This window comes from Pelobates fuscus, chromosome 1 (genome assembly GCF_036172605.1).
Source record: "Pelobates fuscus isolate aPelFus1 chromosome 1, aPelFus1.pri, whole genome shotgun sequence".
In the NCBI taxonomy this organism is placed as follows: domain Eukaryota; kingdom Metazoa; phylum Chordata; class Amphibia; order Anura; family Pelobatidae; genus Pelobates; species Pelobates fuscus.
Genome location: NC_086317.1, coordinates 441457441 through 441477141, shown reverse-complemented (window position 1 = coordinate 441477141; position 19701 = coordinate 441457441). Strand labels below are relative to the sequence as shown.

The 19701-nt window shown below is 39.5% G+C and overlaps 1 protein-coding gene across 1 annotated transcript in view; it reads right to left on the bottom strand.

Annotated features, from left to right (window-relative positions):
• The window catches only part of ZDHHC20 (zinc finger DHHC-type palmitoyltransferase 20), a 46481-nt gene that overhangs the window by 10912 nt on the left and 15868 nt on the right, over window positions 1–19701 (bottom strand). The window contains exons 2-7 of the mRNA XM_063429824.1: window positions 12374–12400; window positions 12035–12129; window positions 9217–9337; window positions 5397–5466; window positions 3860–3892; window positions 3162–3282 (exon numbers count right to left, since the gene is read on the bottom strand). Coding sequence (XP_063285894.1) covers window positions 3162–3282; window positions 3860–3892; window positions 5397–5466; window positions 9217–9337; window positions 12035–12129; window positions 12374–12400 — 467 coding nt within the window. The remainder of the gene's footprint in view (window positions 1–3161; window positions 3283–3859; window positions 3893–5396; window positions 5467–9216; window positions 9338–12034; window positions 12130–12373; window positions 12401–19701) is intronic.

Sequence of the window (19701 nt, the reverse complement as noted above, 5' to 3'; positions counted from 1 at the left end):
CTAATCTCTGTATAATGCTAGTCTGCACCGATTGCTATTGCAGAACGATTGCTAACACTAAGCATGCCAGACTGGGTGCAACGAATATTCTGCTTACACCCCAGAAGAAAAAAAAAAGAAAGAAAAAAGTAAATAAAACCTAAATAAACAGAAAATGGTCAAACTGCTTAGATGGACAGTCAACATATCACTAGACTGGTTTATTTTACCTGTGGACAACTCTCTTCAGATTTGCTGCGGCAAAGCTTCACGCAAACAAAGACAATTTGTTAGACACTGGAATGGTTGAATCGGAAATGAGATTATGGGATGCAGAGGTCATAGGCCAAAGGCATGGAGCTGGATGCTGCGATGGTTTACAGAGTTAACCTTTAGCTGAAGGCTGCAAGCACGGATGGAGTTTGGGAAGGGTTTAACTAATAAAACAGCACTGTCAAAATGGCAAGGTATGAGTGTCATTATATCCTCAGCGATCATGAATAACAGGGATGCTGCAGGCTGCAACTCATCATTCCTATCCACAATAATGACATATAAAGTTTAAACTCTTAACATGGGCAACACGGTCTGCTATTTAACACCAACTGCAGGTATCAAGTCTAAATACTGTGTATAAAGTCCACTAACCCTAAACCTCTAGCCTGTCAAAGAAAGAGAGGGAAAAAAAAGTTTCTAAATCTTAATATTCCATAAAAAACACATTTCGCTGTTGCAATACATAACGTGTGTAACTTATCAATCTTACAGGATTTGTTCCTTCAAGGAATTGTACAAAAAGGCTAATGTAAAGTATTTGAAAATGGGTCAAAATCTCAGAGTAATATCTGTGGTTGAGAACATATTTGAAGGATTATTGAGGGATAATAATATCCAGGAATTAATTTCAATACAATGACAGGAGCAACATGGTTTTATAAAAGACAGATCAAGTCAAATGAAGATAATTGAAGTCTCTGAAGAAATCTGTAGAAGTATAGATCAGGGGGCCGCAGTGATTGAGACCTATTCAGATTCTGTTAGGTATTTCATAAATGTTAAAAAAAACAAGTTACATACACAAAGACAAATTGCTTTAGCTTAAAATGCTTGTTCTTGGACAAGTTAATGTTCAGACCAGAGTGATAAGTGGACTAGCTCACGGTTCAGTCCTGTGTCCACTTGAACTTGAGTCTTTTACAGCGGATATTGCTATGTAACTTTTTGACGTTGCTTTGTCAAATAGATTCAATGGATAGAATAACAAAAACAGTCTGGGCGCACACAGATTTAATCCGCAATGTTGTCTGTTTATCTCCAACAAAGCCTGCAATTGGAACTATTTGTGCACAGACATTTTTTTTGTTATTTTGATTTACCATTAGGGTCTTGTAGTCATGCTAGTTTGTGTGGCAACATCGTTTTAAAATCCTTCTTTCTATTGGTGAGTGCTAGCCCTTTTTTCCCATATTGGATAGATTCAATGGACAGACACGACCACTGTGGTGGATAACATTTTCTATATAAAGACAGTTCCACGAGATGCTGCTTTTCTAATGCAGTTGATGTATAGTTTGGTGAGCATGTAATATCCTACAAAAGGAAACCCCCATTACTACACAGCAGAGCATGACTTTCAGCTTCTACACCACGGGTAGGCAACCTTCGGCACTTGAGATGTTGTGGACTATATCTCTCGTAATGCTCTTACAGCCGTAATGCCAGCAAAGCATCAGGGGAGATGTAGTCCACAACATAAAGAGTGCCGAAGGTTGCCTAACCTTGTTCTACATCATTCCAAAGTCCATCACTTGAAAGGCATAATTAGGACTCCCAGCTCTTGTTGGACTATACTCTCCATCTCCTCCACCATTGTACAACAAGTAGTACCAGATTTTAAGGTAGAGGGAGGTTCCTTGCATACATCAACAAACCAGCCCATGAAATAGATTGAAATATCAAATTGCCAAATCATTTTGGGTACCTCAAAGAACATCTGTTCAGAAAGTCACTGCTCAAAGAATACAGTTCAAGTTGGGAATGAAATAATGAGGTCAGCACAGTGACCTAAGCAGCAAATTCTCACAACCTTCTAGAAGTAGTTTTTCCATTACTTAGCTTTAAATATCCAAGAAAGTATTTTAATGACCACATCAAAATAACCATGTACTATCAACCTGATATGTCTATGGCACTCTCATATGGCAAAATATATATACTCAGATCAATTGCTCGGCTTTAAACTGCCCCAGTTATTCCCTCCCCCCCCCCCCCCAAATGTTGGCATCAAATTTTTTTTTAGGAAAATGACCTAGCTCTATTTCAGATAAGACAAAAAGTACATTACAATAGAATACATTATACCAGGGACCCCCTTGTCCATAATCCTCTAACACTTTTGAAATCTTTTCCATCATTGACCCTGGCAGTATAAATAAAAATGATCGCAATCGAACGTCACAACGCCAATGTGGATGTTTGGATGAGCTGTGATGTGTAAACGTTAGTAAAGCATGCAATGCAATAGCAAAAACTCACGGCAAGCCTGAGAGCAGCCAGACTGAAGATCATTAAGCTGATTACCAAAGCAACAAAGGCATTGAGGAAGAATGTACAGAATTTCTGCTTATTAACTCCTTCCGTACTAAAGCCAGGCAAATCCTTATTGTGACAATCCTGGCGAGCTGTTGGTCCCAAAGGGGTTAAACTATAACTGAGTTGACGTGTAAAAATAAATATTTTGGGTCATTTAGGTTAAGGCGGGTGGGGGGAGGACGACACACAAGATCTAGCTAGGTCGGGTCTCTCAAACTGGTGCCGTGTTAATTATAGTAAAGATGAGAAATTATCTACAGATAGAATAATTTAGTAAGAACCTGTTGAAGCTGTCAAACTTGTTCCACTGACATGTCTTTCTTAACTATTCTGTTTTGAAAAGTTTCTATTAATAACAATTCTTGACATTGCTCTATGTTTTGACATTCGATTCCTAGAAAACAAACTTTTAAAATGCAGATTTAAACTAACAATTATGCTAGCTATAATTATTAAACACCAGTTCTATAATTCTTCAAAAGAATTCATTGCAGTAAAATATATTAAGTGAAGCACGTTCCCCCCCCCAAAAAACAAACAAACAAACAAGATAAATAAATAAATACAGACACTATAATAATAATACTCACTGTCCAAAACTTGATGAAATACTGAAGCACAGAACCCGCAACGAACAGGCAGTACAACAAAGAATACAACAAGAAGAGCAGGAAGAATTTGTAGTTGGAGAATCCCACGCAATTATTAACCCTGTAAGAAAAAAATAAATAAATACGAATTTACAGCTAAACAAACATACAAGAATATATTCACTAAATACTGAACAGCGGTGAATTTAAAACCCAACTGCAAAAGTCAGGCTACAATAGCCACCATGAAAATAACGCTCGAACTCCACAATAGTCCGATACTGGCTGGTTTAGCCTAACTACAGGAATTTGGTTTCCAAATGACAATAATTCGGTGCTTAGTGAATAAACCACTCTGTGTTACCCACTACTTTACACTGAAAACTGCAGTGAATTAACGTAACCAAGGAATTGCACGTTTTAGACATACAGGGTTATTCAATAAAGGGAAAATTGCCAGGAATTCAAATTTCAAATTTTAGACTAAGATAGTTAATTTAGAAACATTCTCCTACGTTCATTTTGGACTTACCTTTGAATTTAACTGCGGATTCCCAACAATTCTACCTTTCTGAATACCCCTGTACAAGTGGCTGAGCTGAAAAGTTTTTCCCCCAATTTGTCCAAAAATTGCAATTCCCCTGACAGTCCACCATTTACTGAAACCCTGTATAGTCTGCATCCCTTTAAATACATACCAAGGGCAGTGATGATCCATTTTCAGGACACACCTGAGAAGGGACAATGGAAAAGACATGTCATTCTGGTATTTTATTACAAAACCGGTGTTTAGAAAAAGACTCACATTGCAGGACCAAGTGTATTCAGTTTCAAAGGCAAACCGACAAGTTACATATATTTGTGCCCAATTTGAACATGCATGTTAGCTCCGCTCACTTATTGCTGGCTCACCCACTGTGACACAAATGTTATTTACTGTATGGAAATGCACGTTAACCGATGTGATACTCTTCACTTCCGCACTTGCGGTACAAAAGGGCATGTTATACCAATTGGTTGTCTTGATCTCTCAAAATGAATGTAACTCTATATACATGAACCTATAAATAAAGAATTAAAAAAATAAATAAAAATTAAAATCTTCCCTGCACATGGCGGTGGAACAGTAACTCCCTCCCATCTTTGGCAGGTCCAAGGGGGCACACCAGAACAAACGAGGGGTTACCACCAGTCAGTTCCCAAATGCCTGTATCCAAGTTATTAAAAAGTGCCAGAGCCACAAATTGTTAAGCCTGATACACGTACACTGGAAATTGATTATTTAACTGATTTCTCAAGCAGAGGCTGCATTTCCTAATTATGTGTAGACATTTCTTATTGTATTCAAACTTGTAAATTTGTGTATCTGTGTTTGTGTGTGTCCATCATTTACAATTTGTCACTAAATCCAGCAGCACCCTCCAGAGTTTTAGCTCTTGGTGCGCTCTTGCCCCCCCATGTGAAAGAAGTGAAAGTAGTCCGGCCATCCCTCCACAAACTGTTTAATGAACGAAATTGGACATTTGTAGGGAATTTACAAAACTTATCTCCACTTCAGTGGTTGAAGAATTTTTCTGAATCCGATATTTTAGATAACGTTAGTTGCCAAGTCATTGTTAACTGAACAAACATCCTGCCTAATAGACAATGCATCCCCCCCATCATCTTCCTGGCACCAACCCCCTTCTCTTTCACTTCCAGACCCCACCACAGTTTCCTATTATAAAGCTTCACTGTAGCTGTAGCTACTAGCACCACATTGATATTAGCCAATCATACGATCTTTGCCTTTCAAAAGTATGGTGTAACAATGTACATTTGTTGGATATGTACCAACGTATTATCTTTGTAGATTTTTCAGTTTGTTCTTAAAAATATGGGACATGTTGGAGCAAATGTTTTTTTTTTTTTTTAAACAAATACACATATGTGCCGCACATATAAAAATATATGTGCAGATAACACTAACAAGTAGTAAATAATATTAGAATCTCAATCGGTAGCTCTCCATATTTTATCGTTCCTGGTAGACTAGGCTGAGTCACAAGGAATTGTCAACATTCCAAAAATATGTAAATTCGATATAGGCAACAGACAGCTGTCATGCTGGTATGAATTCTGTTTAACATACACAGTCAGACCCTATAAACACATAGCACCAATATGCAGACAGTGCTTCTAATTACCATTTCTAGCTTGATTTGCATTGCACATGGAAAAATTAAAGAGACTTACACATCACACGCCGAACAATGATGGCATCTGTCGGGTTTTATCAGTTGGCATCTGTCACAGTATCTGATGGCTGCAGTAAAGGAAAAAAACAAAAAAACAATCAAAACTATTCCAAGGGGAGATCAATCTACAATCTTCATTGATGACATTATCAGATTGCCAACGAATGCCGACATCCCCCCACCCCCCACCAAAAAAGGGTCTCATGTAAACAGCTGCCAAAAAGATGCCTAAATGACATAAAAAAAACAAAGTGCAGACAAATTAATATATAATAATATATCAGTGAAACCAGAAGTCAGATAAAAACCAATCAATGTACTCAAAAGTGTAATTAACAATTGGTCAAAATCATCCCTCCCCCACCAAAAAACGAAATCTAAATACAATAAAGGAAGTTATTGTGGGTTCAACTTTTTAATCACGTGTTCCATGGATGGACACTCCAACAGGAAAAAAAGTGCAAGACAGAAGCCTTCAATATTGTAAATGGATTCCATATATGATTAAAAATAGATGGCAAATAAATAATGGAGATAAAACGAAAACACGCACACAAAGCCCCCCAATTAACCAAACCTGAAACCATGCAATTACAGCAGATGTGATACACAGTGTTGGCTATTAAACCTTGAACGATATATCATGTATCACTCAGGAGTTATAGGAGCCAATGGTAAATGGATTGCCCAGCCAGCAGACAGTACTTTTGGGCTGCACAACATGAATAATCACACCGCTCAAGCTCTATCTCCAACGTGTTTCACAAATGTGGACTTGAGATGATGGCTCCACGTCCTCTCTGTTTTGTGATAGACAGAAGTAGAGCAAACCACACCAGTAACTCCTGCTGGGTGTTCTTATAACATTCTGAGAGAACGAGGCCGTCATGTCAGTATCATTTCATCTACCGGAAGAAATACAAATCTGCCAGGCTGCTGGTAAATACCTGCCACGTGAAAAGCAGGTTGTTAAGTGCTGAGAAACCTACAATAATGGATACTGAACGAAGGAGTATTACATGAATCATATCAAAAATGCGTTGGCTGTGGACCACACTGTGACAAATGATTTATTCTGTCAGCATTGATTGGGGGTTTAAGAATCTGCAGGGCCAATGCATTGATTGTGTCACTGCAGCGATAGGAAAGGTACGAAGGAACATTTATTGGTGCAGGCAGCATTCATAAAACCCTTAAAATACAATAGCTGATCGTTGTTTTGAGTGTAATTTAGTGGGTTTTCATACAGAACAATAGTAAATAAGGATTAGATTGATGCCCTGGGAGCCAAGCATGGTAAACACGATTCTTGGAACACGAGAACACATAATGCTCTGGTCTTGGCACTGCAAGTCCCATTAACATAATGGGTTTGCGGTTTTATAGCGGCTCTGTCTAGTGGTTTTATTCTGAGCCATGACTGCTGATTTCAATAGGAATAAATGCTTTATAGCTTGAATGAGGTATGAGATGGAACAGAAGAGACTTAACACATTCACTACCAGTCCTATGGTAATTTGGGCGGCAGACAATCCTAACTGAAATCACGATGAACTAAACCAAAGCTTCTGTTTATTGGATGTAATGGGGCTACTGTAATCCTAAAGTATGCATTTTCAGTTAATATGTTCAATTAATTGACAGATAAATTAACCCATTGATTGCTCCTTTAAATATAAAAATCTGTCAAATCAAATCGATAAAATATCACTAAAACAATGACAACGTTGCTCCATTGCAAAGGTTATAGTGGAGACAGTACAGTTCCTGTCCCCTATGCCAGGGTGGCTTATAACTTCAGCAATTTGCCAAAAAATCATAGCAGTTCTTAAGTCTACTCCCAGGCTCTGATAATGAATTTTACATCTCACCTGTGTCGAGAATACATTTAGATACGGAACGCACAGCTTGGGGAGGGACTCCTTTTTCCATTCCCCTATAGCTCTCATCACACAGGTGGGCATACGGTGTTTGGCTGGTCCAGGGTTCAATGCATATAGCCCAGTCCACAATACACTGACATCAGCATCCCTGTATCTGGTATCAGCTCATTCTGGACTTTACTCAATAACTCAGGATGTCTTGAACTGCAGTTCGGGGGTAAACTATATATTCAATAAACCGCAGCTAAAAAAATGGGTTCATGGTAATAATAATAAAAAAACCAAAAACCAGAAAGAAAATGCTTGGTTGGTGGAGCCGTTTCCTGTTGTTTCTGCATAGACAAACTGTAGAATCATAAGGAACTTTGAAGGCAAGTATTCTTTGTATTTACGTTTTTAAAAAATGATCATGCATTATCCTGGGCTCAACATTTCCACTCGCCACCAGCTGTTGGAGTGTGAAAAGGCAGCCTTAGGGAGTAGAGGGAGTATGCTACCGAACTTCCAGGCTTGTAGTGGAGAGTAACTTTTATGGCCTCAATAGTAGCATAGGACTAGATTATCTGTGGCGAGTGCAGTTTTAGCATATAGTACGTCTTTAAGAATCACAACCTACACATCTTAACCGACATTGTACTAAGCTAGGCCTTTAAAGAAACCTTTCATTGGGCCATCTGCTCTCAAGCAGTGAGCTGGCATAGAGCCCATAACTGTCTATCTGCATCGTATCTGCTATGATCATCATAATGTTCGAGTGAAACTCAGCAGATGATATGTGTCTCTGATGGCAAAGACTGTAGTGACTTAAAGGGGCACTATAGTCACCTGAACAACTTTAGCTTAATGAAGCAGTTTTGGTGTATAGAACATGCCCCTGCAGCCTCACTGCTCAATCCTCTGCCATTTAGGAGTTAAATCCCTTTGTTTATGAACCCTAGTCACACCTCCCTGCATGTGACTTGCACATCCTTCCATAAACACTTCCTGTAAAGAGAGCCCTATTTAGGCTTTCTTTATTGCAAGTTCTGTTTAATTAAGATTTTCTTATCCCCTGCTATGTTAATAGCTTGCTAGACCCTGCAAGAGCCTCCTGTATGTGATTAAAGTTCAATTTAGAGATTGAGATACAATTATTTAAGGTAAATTACATCTGTTTGAAAGTGAAACCAGTTTTTTTGTCATGCATGCTCTGTCAATCATAGCCAGGGGAGGTGTGGCTAGGGTTGCATAAACAGAAACAAAGTGATTTAACTCCTAAATGACAGTGAATTGAGCAGTGAAATAGCAGGGGAATGATCTATACACTAAAACTGATTTATTTAGCTAATGTAATTTAGGTGACTATAGTGTTCCTTTAAGACACCAAGATAAGGCAGTTAAGATAAGCAGGAAGTGAAAAAAGACAACCAAGAGGTCATGAATTCCTTCAATCAGTCCTCCCTAGCCATCAGGTCCGGTGTAGAATGCATTAATTCATGGAATAGTAGGATACCGAATTCTTGAGATGGAATAATGACGTTCTTGGTAGCACACTAACTCCTAAAATAAAACTGGATGCATGTATTAAAAAATAAAATAATTTATGCCCAAAACAATAAGATGCCGTTTTAAACATGCCCTGGTTTATTATATTTTTAGTTACAGTTTTAAATTTAATGTACACATTGTTATCATTTAACCTCAGTCTCCTTCTGAAATGCAGGAATACGTTCATTATAAAATCGAGCCACTGCCATGATGGCAAAGGATTGCACCAGAGGTATTTGTGAACTACATTTCCCATGGGGCTCAGAGAGCTTAAGACATATAGCTCACACAGATCAATGATGCCAAAGTCCCCATCACAGGTTCACGGTATCAGATGTCACACAGTGACCCTATGTTTATGCCATCAAGCATGCTGATGTCACCCAAAATTAGAAGAAGAACCAGTACCTTTGGTCGCAGTCATTGTGTAGACTGGCAAGTCTTTAGCTGCCTTTTTAAGAATCTCCTGCTGGAACTCTTGCCTCTCTTCTCGTTCATACTTCTCCTTGTCAGACTGAGATAGGCAAAACTAGAGGGAAATAAAAGAATGTTATTATATCTGGGATTTACAGATACATAAATGTATTTTCAGGAGAATAAATGAAAAGAACTTCAGGAAAAAAAAAATACTTATATTACATATAGGCAATTATAAGGTTACAAAAACGTTAACACACACACACTGACAGACAACTTATTATTTATTATTTTTTAATAAGTCCACTCAGTCTCTCTAACCTTTGGGAGAGCTGGAGAGGTTCCTTTCCCTGGGATCCAGTGTGGATTTGGGTTATATTCATGCTCTTCCAGCACAGCTCCCTCGGGCGCCATTTTGAGATGCCAGGGCCGGAGTGACATCATAACCCAGCTACGCATCATCGCAGGGAGCAGTGCGCGAAGATCATGAAGATTACAGCCTCCTCACTTCTCTTCCCGGGCACAGTATTTGGGCAGAGTAGGCATCTACCATTACGGTAAGCAGGTGCTTACGCTTCCTTAGCACACAGCTGGCTACCTCCTAGGTGGCGCAAAGGTAACCAGTCGGCCAGCTCTTGGCGAATCCCCTGCCTTTGGTTCCACTGGTTGAAAAACAAGGATCGAGGGCACCTTCCGCAGCCCCCAGGGATGTGATCGCTCGCAGTTAGCTCCTAATGGATAAACTCCACGGGAAATCCCCATGCAAATTCGAGTCTCACCAATTCACCCTTTTCAAGAATTTAATATAGGAGTTAGGAGCTCAGCAGACTCTTATTTCTAGAACAGGGTATACTCTATTACAAATTTAAAAAATATACACGGTTTTAGAAATGGATCCTCCTGAAAAATAAAATAAAGTTCACCCTAGAATTGCACGTATTAAATAACCCCTCAATGGGGTTATCAGTTCATACTGATTCCATCGATCATTACTTGACATTTTATTGATGCATTTTACAGGGCTCAGTCTGGTTGACATCAGTTCTGAGAAATCCTATTGCCACTTGATCGGTTTTTAACTCATTGTAGGCTTGGGATTGGCCTGAGACTGCATGTCCTATTTCACAAATAACTCCTCATCAGTCAAAACAAGCTGTATTTCGACAGGCCTAATTTGTTGATCATTATGTGTAGGTCTGAAGTTTATGTTCATACTCCAGTGTTCTCACATTTAATGTTTTCCATTTACCAGCATTCACTAAAATCAGTAAATGACAGTCACAGTTCGCATGCCCACTCGATAGTGTTACTCAAACTCTTGTGACCATAAAGTACAGTTTTTTTGCGGGGCGAGGGGTTGGACAAAACCCATGTGCTTTGGGTTGTTTTTATCACTATTAACAATGTTTATCTGCCTTACACGAATTATAAAAATATTTTCCACTGAGGGTAAACTGAAAATAAAAATAAATAGCCAAAATGAATTCATATTCTAGTCACCTGCTTATTCTGTTAAGTATCTGCTATAGAGCATTCAGGAACAAAAGGATATTTGAAATAACCTGCAATGTATCATATGAGCTGATACTGTTTACAGAACAATCACACTTAAAGGACCACTATAGTGCCAGGAAAACTTACTTGTTTTCCTGGCACTATAGTGTCCTGAGGGTGCCCCCACCCTCAGGGACACCCTCCCACCGGGCTGGACGGAGAGGAAGGGGTTAAACTTACCTCTTTTTCCAGCGCCGTGCGGGGAGCTCTCCTCCTCTCCGACTGAATGCGCATGTGCGGCAAGAGCCGCACGCGCATTCAGCCAGTCTCATAGGAAAGCATTTTGCAATGCTTTCCTATGGATGCTGGCGTCTTCTCACTGTGATTTTCACAGTGAGAAGCATGCAAACCCTCTAGCGGTGGCAATGAGACAGCCACTAGAGGCAGGATTAACCCATTTATAAACATAGCAGTTTCTCTGAAACTGCTATGTTTATAGAAAAAAGGGTTATCCCTAGCTGGACCAGGCACCCAGACCACTTCATTAAGCTGAAGTGGTCTGGGTGCCTATAGTGGTCCTTTAACATGAAACTTCACAGACACAAGTAGCAGGGCTCAAAATTTCCACTCCGCACTAAATTTTGGCAAGCGAAAATTCAGCCCTGGTGAGCAGTAATGTGCTCCTGGTTAGTGTGCAATGAACCTTTCAGACTTCCTGCATGGTGGTTTATGCTTCCTATCATGAAATTAAGACTTGCAAAGCATCATTGGAGATGTAGTCCCACAACAACAAGAGAACTAGAAATTGGCCATGCATGTCTTACAGAAACACTCTACATTGTCCTGCGTGATTTGCAGTACTATACAGATCTACCCAAATTGCCAGAGCTGAATAAGGATGAATAAGTAGGCCGCGGTGCCCCTCCTAGCACTAGTTTGTTTCAAGGAAAATGCATTCAGCTTTGTTTGTTAATGGTGCAGCAGGGTAGGCCGCTCAATGAATGATTCATCTAAACCTCTGTTGGGCAAGGAGTCTTTCTTGCCAAGATACAGATTAAAGTGACAGTGTGAGCTGAGCAAAAGGACCAGTCTCATACAGTTTTATTCAGTGATGCAGTGGTATTAAATAAACATACAATATACAGAAATGATCTGTAATTCAGTGACAAAATAGGCATTAGCGATTTGAATACACCATCAAGGCACTATTGAATGATACACACACACGATGAGACGACATTTTAATAAGATGCTGAGCTCATGTAGGTCATATTTAGTCATTTTATTATGTTACAAGGCAACAGACACTGCTTACCTCTCTGGACGGATTAGCAGGACTTGAAAATATTGTCTTCCAATAGGACCACACGAACATAATAAAAAACATGTGGAAAACCACCATGTAGATAGCTGCGTGATGGGAAGAAAAACACAAAAAAAGCACATTGTAAGAAAAACAATAAAATAGTATTGTTCAGCAAAAAAAATACATCTAAAAAAAATGGTGGTGTATTTATGGACTGTTGGATTCTTCTTACAAGAAGCTTGTTGGATCCTAATCTTTGGCAAGGTAGTAAGCAAAGTTCAGATTATTACAAAACAAAATAAATATATAAAAAAAAAAGTTTTCAAATAAGGATATAAATGTTTTTACCTTTTTCGGTATCTGATTTTATTGTCCCTAGAAGAGAAAAACAAAAATATAAATAAAAATTACAATTAGTGACTAGTTTAAAACCCAAATACAGATATACACGAAAATAAGCAGGAATACGACCATTATTCACGCACATACAAACTGCGATTCTGGACATGCTGGGGAATGTTGGTGTGCTCACTGGGAGCTGTTTATTAGTAAACACTGGTGACGGCCAGGCCTGGTATATAAAGTTGTTTATTAGTTAGTACTGCACATCTAAAACTAGTTCTCAAAACCCATTAAAAAAAAAAAAAAAATAATGATTTGTAATGGCTATTGGTCTGAATCATGCTTGCCTAGGAAGTCCGCTCCATTGACTCCAGCTAAGAATTTTACTAAAGATTGTCTAATTGCGGACACTCTGCAATCAGGAAGGCAGCAGAATACCTTCCAATAACATTTGGTTTATTTAGTAAATATATTTATTGCTCCAAACAAAACCTTTTCCCTGAATCACCTCTCGTTTTCCCATGATCGGGGAGGAGGAATTCCTATCGCCCATGTGCTGTGTAGGCAGTTTTCTTGGGCAAAGTATCAGGGCTGATACAGGAAGTTCTAGGGGTGTTAGGGCAGAAGCAGGGAGCACTTGCAGTAGGTGCAGTGTAAAGAATATGCTCTCTCATGATCCCAGCACTTACAATATAAGGCTGTACCCACTGGAGATGCAGACCACACGCTCCCACACTCAACCACCATAGAGTTTAACCCCAACCGGATGACCAAGGATCCTAACTCTCCTCCTAATATTACAGACAACACAAACACACATTACACACAGCCAGCACGTGCTAGATAATTTACACACAAACAAAATGTATGGGGGGTGAAAACGGGAAGAAACTAATGGGGAGGAGGGGAGTGTGTGATACATTTAAGATTATTTAATAGTTTTTTTGCAACAATTAAATCTGAATGGAAAAAAGGAAAAAAGTTGGGGAACCAACGTTGGTTAAAAGTTTGTAAATGGCTCACACTAAAAAAGAAGTAACAAGCAGTTTTATTTATTAGTAAAAATTAATAGGTGGCAGCGCAAGTCTGCAGTATTACATTATAAAAAAATATTACAGTTTGATTTGATTTCTGATGCGGACTCCTTTCTTTCAAGTGTCAAGGATAAAAGAGCATTTATCCTGGAAAAACATCCAATGCCGGTGGGATATTACACAGAGCACGTGAGGATAACGTCCATCCAATGCCGGTGGGATATTACACAGAGCACGTGAGGATAACGTACATCCAATGCCGGTGGGATATTACACAGAGCACGCAAGGATAACGTACATCCAATGCCGGTGGGATATTACACAGAGCACGTGAGGATAACGTCCATCCAATGCCGGTGGGATATTACACAGAGCACGCGAGGATAACGTCCATCCAATGCCGGTGGGATATTACACAGAGCACGCAAGGATAACGTACATCCAATGCCGGTGGGATATTACACAGAGCACGTGAGGATAACGTACATCCAATGCCGGTGGGATATTACACAGAGCACGTGAGGATAACGTACATCCAATGCCGGTGGGATATTACACAGAGCACGTGAGGATAACGTACATCCAATGCCGGTGGGATATTACACAGAGCACGTGAGGATAACGTACATCCAATGAGATGGGAAGATAGCCGTTAAATGGCAGAAACTAGATTTTTGAAACGTGTTGATTTCCTCCCTTGTGGAGATTTCATGCAGCGAAAATAAACGTTATAGTCAACAGGCGTCACAATGTAGGGTGAAGGTAGAGGTAAAGGACAAAAAAGATACAAAGATTGGGACTTTAGGCCTTAATCCTCTTCATCCTACATTGTGAGGCCTGTGGACTTCAACGTTTATACTTTTCCTGGTAGATGGCATACTACCCTCCACAGGGCTCCAAAGTACTTTTAACTTGTGTGTAGTGCGCACTGGACTTTTTCCATGGAGCAAGTCTGTTTTATCTATTGAAGAATGTTTTTAAGCAAGTCAAAATTAAATCATTGTTTTTAAAACAAACAGCACCTTGTGAGACACTGGACACTGTGTTACCGTGTATTTGCAATTAGACACTAAACTCTGTGAGTGAATACTACCACTTAGAAAGTGTATCAGAGATCCAAACTGCATGAACCACAGTGTTTTATATTTTTGTCTAATGTTCACTATGTGCACAGATAGTCAGTCATTGGATTAGAGCAGGGGACTGGGTAACGGTACTCCTGGCCACATACAGTGGGCTGTATTAATTAGGATGATTGGAGTAACCCTTTATGGGTCAGTCGAAGCACCATAACAACTTTGCAGAGTGCATAGTGCAGAGTGTACCATGCACACACTCTGAGTTTTGAGAGTGGCTTACATGGTATCGATTTGTAAAACTCACAGCTCCCCTGACTCGGACATGGCAAAGAAGGTATTTTCAGTTTCTTCAGTCCTGGATTAGTTTTGTTCAGCTTGATGTTATGGTGAGAACAAAATCTGCCTTAGATTCTACAATAATTATAACAATTTACATCTGTAGAAAACAAACGCAGAGTATTTCTACACTGTCTACAGGATATGTCAGTTGTTTATAAATATGTTTATCACATGCATGTGTAGATAATAGTCACATGCCCGTTTATATATATAAAAGAACTCGGTTAAAGTGAAAACAGAATGCCAAATCTGCCAAAGACATACAATACACATCGTAAACAACAAAAAAACAGGGGTCCATACCTCAGAGAAGTTGGGATCTTTGGCACCGCATTGGATTAAAGGAACACTACACTGAAACTTTTTTTTTTTTTTAGTTAAATAGATATACCAGCAAAGAAAAGATGCATATATATTTTTTCAGCATGCTTTCTTTGGGGGGGTCTTTCAGTCTGTCCCGGGTAATACTCCAATCAGAGGCTTCTGCTATGTGGAGCGGAGACTGCGCATGTGCGTAGGTGCACGTGATCGTAACCTTCCTATGTTTCTCAAAGAGCTGTAGCACAACTGACAGATGGGGGTGGTCGTCGTACAGTAACCCAGCACGCCTCCTGCTTCCATTAGTTCTGTGGAACGGATATGCCGATTTCAAAAGAAACTTTTAAAAACTGCCAAGAAAAAACACAGACTCCAGACACACCGTGTTTGTGTTTGGAGTGTTCCTTTAAGTGTTGGAATGCTCTCGATGGCACCAAACCAAGCGTCATTAAAACTAAGATTACAATATGTTAAAAGCTTTCCAGACATGTGAGAACACCATCAAACATTGAGGTTTTTGTCACTTGATCCAAACACAGCATTAATAATGCTTGGCGCTGTCAGAGAGATTTAAAACTGATCCAAAGCCAACTCTGTTCTGAATATCTGATGAGTTAGGAGTGAACCCCTAAAGGGGAAAATGTCCACGATGGTGCGCAGCTTCATTTAGATTTTCACGTGTGCATTGGCGCAAAGAGCTGCGTTTTACAAATCTGATAGACAGGATATACAGCATCTACATATCACAGGGACGCTTTGCCATGATTTTGTAAAGTTTTGCTGTAAGTGCTCAGTAATGGAATCATCTGGTGTGGACAACTGAAAACGAGGTAGAGGAACACTATAGCATTAGAGGGGAAAAAACCCCAAAACGATCTGAAACCCCCTCAGTGCTGTCACCTGGTCCCTCTCCAGTGACATACTTTGACTCTCTGGTCAATAGTTCGATCCAATGTTCCTCGAGCAGAGCTTTGGGGACTGATGTGCATGCGCGGTGAGCCAGGCACGTCTAAAAGGTTCTAACTGGAAAATTTAAGTTAATGTTTTCCTATGAGTTTCACTCACTGATTGTAGAGGAAGACAGCCAATATAGGTGTGTTTAACCCTGCAGTGTTATGACTGTAGTTTCTACAAAACGACACGGTTTTCCATTCTAGGGTTAAAACTAGAGGTCCCTGGCACACAGACCACTTTTTCCTATTTTTTTGTATACATAGTGTCAGGAAACAAAGCTGAAATATTGATTAAATTTGTACATGTCGACATTATTGATGGAAATTGATAGCCATGGCGAAAATTTATTTTCAGTAAGGTTTTGCTGTAAAAGAATCTCACGGCCATCTCATATAATCTAAAATAGGCATGGGCAGCCTGTGGCTGTAAGGCTACAGATAAACTCCCACAATCCTCTACCATCTACAGTTATGGAACACAGGCTGGTGGAGGAACGTGAGAATAGCAATGTGTTAACAGCTGGATCGCCACGTGTTCTCTAGGACTACGAGCAGTGATAGTAAACATCTGGTAAGCCCCCTGAGCTAAAGTAAGGTGGGTTCAGCTTTAAATTTTAATCCAACCAAATATTGAATTGAGATGTGCAATTAGTTTTGGAACGCAACAAATTTCAGCTAAAATTCAGAAGCATCCGAATCAGTGGAAAATGAAAAGAAAATTAACTAATAGTTTCGGATCCAATCGTTTTGAAAAATATCAAAATGAAGAAAAGGACATACAATTTGGTATCCTTAAATATGGCGATTCCACGTAAGAAAAGCTAATTAGGGAGTCAGCATATAACTAAATGCATACCCTTATTTTTGGCAATAATAAAGTGCCAACATATTCCGGAGCGCTGTATAATAAGGGGAAAAAGACAGCTGAGCTGAAGCATTGCTTGGTAATCCTAATAAATCTGCATAAGGCTTTTGTGCCTGGTCTGTCTGTATTTATTGAGGAGCAAGGCCACTCTGAACAATGAGGTACATTATGTTTTTTCCATTCTTAAAGGGACACCATCAAAGTAACTTTAGCTTAATGAAAAGTTTTGGTGTGTAGATCATATCCCCGCAGTATCAACTCCTCAATACTTTGCCACTTAGAAGATAAATCACGTTGTTTATGCAGCCCTAGCCACACCTCCCATGGCTGTGACTCACACTGACACCTACACACTTCCTTTAGAGCACAGTGTGTTTAATTTAGAATTTCTCATCTCCTGTTCTGTTAATTGCCTGCAAGAGTCTACAGCAGCCTCCAACGTGCGATCGGAGTTTAAATAATAGAGCAGGAGGTAGGGATTTCTAAAGTAAGAACACTGTGCTGTGAAATCTGATTACAAATGAAACATGTTATTCACAAAGGCAAGCACAAAAATAAACAAAAAGTGATTTAACTCCTAAATGGTAGATCTATAGATTTATTAAAACCAACACTGTCTTTGTGCTTAGAATGTTTCTTTATAAGTGTGTGCCATCTCCTTCTTCCTTTAACTGACTTAAAGGGATAACAAGTAACAAAAAAAAAAAAAAAAACATAACCCAGTCCAAAGATTTCTGGGTGAATTATTTTTATCTGTGGCTCACAGCTGACTTCAATTCTATAAACACTCAGACTTTGACAATGACTCCTACAATTCTGGTCAGCCTGACAAGTTATATTGCAGCCTAAGGGTGCGGGGAGAATTGCACTATGACACAAAACCAGCGTTGTCACACCTACATTCCTGGGCTATTTACATCAGCAGATGCTCTTATACTATTCTGTAAGGAGCTTTCCATCCGATTGGAAAGAATGATCAATATAAACACTGCATTTTCTTTATAAAATCCCTACTATAACAGTGGTAGCTTGTAGGGTAGCTGAGCATCAAGGGAATAGTTTACATTAACATCTATAGCGACAAGATCAGTCAACAGAACCACATCTTGGCTTAGATTGAGTGTTAAATATGCCTAAACATTAGGATGTAAAGAGTAGCCATTAGTATACAGAAACACATCCTGTCCTTATTGTGTAAATGGACACCATTAGAACCAATAAAATGCTTGGTAATGTAATTTATTGATGGGTGGAAGTGTTTGAAGACCTTCTGCAATGTTCATGTGAATGCTTTTTTTTTTTTTTTTTTTTACTTTAAGGAAAATTACATCACGGTTTCCTGACAAACGAAAAGACTGCTGACAGTGCATTGCGGGGAATGGAGAGGGTTCACCGGAGTTAATAGTCATTAGTGGTGTTCCTCAAGAGTCTATCCAGGGATCAATGCATGCAAAGTCACAGACACTTCCCCAGGACTACAAGTATTATGGAAAGGAAATGTAGGTCTATAACGAAATGCCTCAAAAAACAAAACCTTAAAGAAACACAGAAGACTACATGCTTTTGGCATGTTAAAGAGTTGCTCAAAAACACCATTACCACTTCATAGATTTAAAGTGGTCATGGTGCCTGGAGCCTGTATATGCAATGTTTTGCTATGAAACGCCACACCAATGGAGTTTAACCCCTCTGCGGCTGGAGGTGTAACTCCCCCACAAGCAGTATTATTGGGGTGTCATCAGCTGGTCCTTAACTTGAGTCTAATGTCAATTCTGTGCATATTTCCTTGCACACTTTTCCTTTCATTGGCTGAGAGTGATAAGCTGATACTTTCGGCCAATGAAGATTGGATCAGAGTCCAGCTTCTGCAGAAACCTGGATAGCGTCAGTCGACATAGAAGGAGCCACAAAGTCTGGTGGTGGATCGAGGTAAGAGGGCAAACCATTACTAAACTGTTTGCGCCATTACTGGGGAACCCATCCATAACCTGGCATAAAGCCTATGATTTGACATATCAAAGCTAAAAATTTCAGGAGGCCTATCTTTTTATTATTATATTTATGTTTTGCCGTAAAGGGAATTACAGTTGTTGCCCTTGTGGCCCAACTGGTACCGGAATGGGTGTGCATTATCTGGTACTATCAGAGGACCCAGAGAGCAGACTGGCATAGTAAGGATCAGCAGCCTCTCTGTATGTCAGAGAACTGAACTTGATTTTTAAAAATACATTTACAAGAATCAGGAAGAGGGTCTCTGGAACGGAGGGGGATATAATGCATTTTTATCTTGCATCTTGCTCCAACAACCTTAGCACCAAGCCCCACCAGGAGTTGTGTGCACTAGAGAATGCACACACCTCTTCCTGCAGCTTCCAGAGCATCGGAGGCCAAGCACCCTACTAGTTAAATGGTATGAGGGTGGTGATAGAGGTACGTAGAACCCATATTAGGGAAAACTGATGAGTGCCAAGATGCTTTCATTCAAATATAACTTTTTTTTTCAAAGTTAAACCATACAAGTAGAGCAGCTGCAGCAACGGTCTTTAATTCCTTATAATATGCATTTACATTTCTTTGGATTTGAACTTTTTCTATTTTGGGCTTTGACACATTCCCTTTAATTTAGTGGAAAAACTCAAAGGAAAACTTCCTGCGGCTTAGGGCAAATAAGAGTTTCTAATTAAAGAGCACGCTGCCACTGCTCCGATCTTTAATTGCAATTCTCTTGATGTGGCATGGGGAGTTT